This window comes from Lucilia cuprina, chromosome 4, assembly GCF_022045245.1.
Source record: "Lucilia cuprina isolate Lc7/37 chromosome 4, ASM2204524v1, whole genome shotgun sequence".
Classification (NCBI taxonomy): Eukaryota; Metazoa; Arthropoda; class Insecta; order Diptera; family Calliphoridae; genus Lucilia; species Lucilia cuprina.
Genome location: NC_060952.1, coordinates 47,504,704 through 47,508,736, shown reverse-complemented (window position 1 = coordinate 47,508,736; position 4,033 = coordinate 47,504,704). Strand labels below are relative to the sequence as shown.

Here is a 4,033-nt window from a genome sequence, read left to right as displayed (position 1 = left end):
ATAAAGTGTAGAAGGAGATCATTCGCCATAGTATTAACGTGTAAAACACCAAAATAAGGTTTAAATTTTTGAATATTTTTTTGTTTCATTTTTACGAAGAGAAAAGGATAAAACTAAAGCCATATCAATGTATACAAATTCAGAAAAAAATTGAGAATATGTATTGTGGTGGTCTCCCTTCTTCTCTCTACATTAATTATAAATCAAATACATATAAAAATTAGCTACTTTTTATTGCGAACTCAGTTTAGTTAAAAATAAATAACATAACATAGCTTATTATAAATGATTATTAATTATATCATTGCAAAGATAAAGGTTATAGATAACTAGAAATACGAAACACATTTGTTATATGTTGTTAATCTTTCACCATCAATAATGGAAACTAAAAAAAATTTCGTAATATAACTTGTACCAACCCCCTTATTCACAAACAACACTTTTTTATAAAAGGTTTATAAAACAAAATTTCCATACAAAATCTAATATAATAAAAATAAAAAAATTGTTTGTGAATAAGGGCAAACCTTTAGGCGGTTAGTAATCTATTTTATTTCTATTTAACAAATTAGGGTGTCCAGTGAACTTTGTGTTCTACTTTTGTCATTTCCCCTAAACTACTAATCCACATTGATCCATTTTCTGCCATCTCAATTATTTTTACCAAATGTTCGGCACATACCGATGCCGGTTGACTTGGTGCAGAGAAAAACTTTTCAGTTAAGGGTTTAGAGTAATCAAATGTATCACTAATTTTTGGATTGGTACTCATGGGACTTGTGGTTACTCCAGGACAAATTGATGTAACTGCAACACCAGTACGATTGTAATAATATGGATCCTTAACAAAAAACGTACAGTTATAATAGTATATCAAAATCAATTGTCAAAACATACCGATAACGAGCGTGTGAAACCGACAACGCCAAATTTCGTTGCACTGTATATGGCGACGGCTGGACTGGGTTCTAAACCAACTACTGATGCTATGTTCATTAGAACGCCACCACGCCCTTTTTGCATCTTATCCATGTAAGGAAGCGCTTCCATGGTGGTGTTTATAAGACCAATCAAATTAATATTTACAGCTAGTTCAATATTTCGATCTAAAATAACACCGGCACCGTTAATCAAAACATCAATGAACTTTATTACGCTAACAATTTGTTTAAAAGTATTTTTAATGCATGTCTTGTCAGTAACATCGAATTTCATATATATAACTTTTGTTTGGGGATTGATCGCCTCAAGGGTTTGTATCGCTTTTTGATTTTCTATTACATCTAAAACGACTAAGTACTAAATAGAATGAAGAATTAAGAAAATCAATTTTTTATATATTTCTTAGTTCTTTTATTATAATATTTTTACTCACTGCTAAATTTTTTGTCATTAATATTTTACACGCTTCAAAACCAATACCGCCTAAACCGGCAACGAAAACTACGTTTTTACCACTAAGATCCATGTTTGTTTATAATATTTATTTTTTTATTTATTTATGTTTAAATTTATTTGTTTTGATGTCTTCTACACGCCAAACTCAGAATTATACATAATCAGATGCACACATAAATTTGGGCTTTTATAGAGAACTACATTCTAGCAAGATACGATTTTTGATGAGTTCATAACAATCAGCAAAACCCACTATAAGTCAGATGTTAAATACATACATAAATATGTATATTAATGTGTGTGCATTTGATTAAAAAATAAGTACATCAATACTACTAACATATGTATTTGTATAGATAATAGACAAACCACTGAACACTAAGAAGTGAAACGCTGTCAAAAAGTATCTAAGTCTACTGTCAGTCGGTGCCCAACTCTTTTAATGTATTAGTAGAATTCTCAAGCCAACATAGTTGCAAAAAATCGGATTTAAAAATATTGATCAAAATTATAACATTTAAATTTATATATTAAAAGACTTCTTTAAATATTTTGCAACATAATTTATATATAAACATTATATATTAATATACCTTTGCTTTTTAATCTGCAATATTGAAATAATAAATAATTTAGTTAAAATATAATTTTTTCTTGTACCATACGAAAATTTACAACATTGTTTCTTTTCAGTTTTAATTTAAACAACAAAAATTTTTTTTCGTTTGTAAAAAACTAAATCTTTCGGGCTATTAAATTATACTTAAAGTGTGCAAAAAATATTAAAATATAACGTTAAGAGATAAAAAAATATTTTCAAGTGCATTAGCCAAGAATTTTCGCGACAAAGTTTTGAAGTTTGGAGAGAGAGCAAGATTCTTACATATGTGTTGGAGTTACACAGGACACGTCTGTGAGAAGAGCGTAATGTAATTGTTGTAAAAAAATGACAGCGTTTCATGTCTTAGTGTTCAGTGAGACAAACATTTAAAATCTGAATTTTAGATTGTGGTACCCAGCAAACACTTAGATGTGATGTTTCTGAAAAGTAATATATGTATGAAAGTTGACATTATGAGAATCATGGTGTAAGAAATAAACATTTTTTTAAATACAAAATTAATATTAAATAAAGCAACCTATGTCAGTAGTTTGAAATAAAAATCATGTATTGATAAATAAATAATCAGTTAAAAATCCCGAATTTAGGATTTTATTGTGCTGATCATGTTTATTTGCAATATGTAGCGAAAGATTTAGGTGACTCCAAATATTGTTTAAAAAATTTTGTATTTTTTTTTTTTTAATTTCTATTAAATTTTGATTAATCTTAGTAAATTTGGTAGATCAGTTTATTCTAATTTAAAATCACTTTAATTTTATTCTAGTTTTAAATAAATTCTACAATTTTCTAGAATAATGTTATATTTAATATGTAATAATTTATTATCTTAACTATTGAATAGAGTAGAGAGACATGATTCTTCCGGTCAGAAAGCGATTCTAAGAAATTTATTATCGAAGTTAGAGAGATTTTGAAAGTACTGTATATTAACTGAAAACAGCTAAAGGTACGTGGCATGTACCGATAGAATTTTAAATAGATAAATTACTTTTGACGCAGAGGTTCGTCTTAAGGGTCAAAACCAGTGCCATTTTCAAGTTAATTATCAAATATTCCATAGCATATTTTTTTACTTAGAGGAAAAATGCTTTTATTTAAATTTTCATTCATTAGAACCCTAAAAAGTTATTTGAATAAATTATTTTTAAATAAAAATAGTAATTTTGAATTTTTATATCAAAATATTTTTAACTCAATGAATCGAATTATACAGAAGAGTGAGAATGTCATTATATTCATACTATTTTTTGTTTAAATGTACGACTTATTAACAATAAAGTTCATCAGTTTATCAAGTACAATTTCGTAGTTTTTTGCTTTTTTTATAGCGAACTTCAAAATTAAGTATCATAAGAAAACTTTTAGCTTTGATAAAAAAACTTAAAGAATTTTAAATTAATTTAAAATTCATATTTTTTTAATTTCGTAAAATGCTTATTATAAACTTCGCATATAACGAGCCAATTTGACTGAGTCTGGGACCTTTATAATCGTCCCACATAATAATGTATATAAAATTGCGGGTCTACGACCAATATTCCTGTTATTTCTGTTACAAACGGAATTACAAAATCAATAATGGCTTCAATGGATAATGCATGTATTTAAAACGATTGAACTGATAACACATATGGCCAAATTCGTTAACAAAAGTGTTAACACATTAAAGGGGATTTTACATTACAATACTTTGTATTAATATCAGAGTTTCATTGTGTTTAATACAAAATAAAATTTGTTGTCAAAATGTATTGAAGAATTTTCATTCATGTATTATGAAACCTATTTTTTGGGTTTATTTTCAATTTCAAATTGATTATGAAGAAAATTATGGTGAAAAATAAAAGAAACTCAATTTACAAAATAAATCCAAAAGAAAACTACAAATAAATTGTGTATTTTGTAAAGAAATAGATTTTAAAAATTTTCTAAAAGCTTAAAACATTTCAAACTACAAAATGTTTTATTTTTTCAGACTACAATACATTTTCAAATAATACTTTGTAT

At 26.4% G+C, this 4,033-nt stretch overlaps 1 protein-coding gene across 1 annotated transcript; it reads right to left on the bottom strand.

Moving 5' to 3' along the window:
• Positions 1-214: 214 nt before the first annotated feature.
• Positions 215-1,631, bottom strand: LOC111682848 (alcohol dehydrogenase-like). The gene is made up of 3 exons (XM_023444840.2): positions 1,379-1,631; positions 901-1,302; positions 215-844 (listed from the first exon to the last, which is right to left on the bottom strand). The coding sequence occupies exons 1-3, from the start codon at positions 1,469-1,471 to the stop codon at positions 572-574; spliced, it is 768 nt and encodes a 255-aa protein (XP_023300608.2). The 5' UTR covers positions 1,472-1,631; the 3' UTR covers positions 215-571.
• Between the last annotated feature and the right edge of the window lie 2,402 nt (positions 1,632-4,033).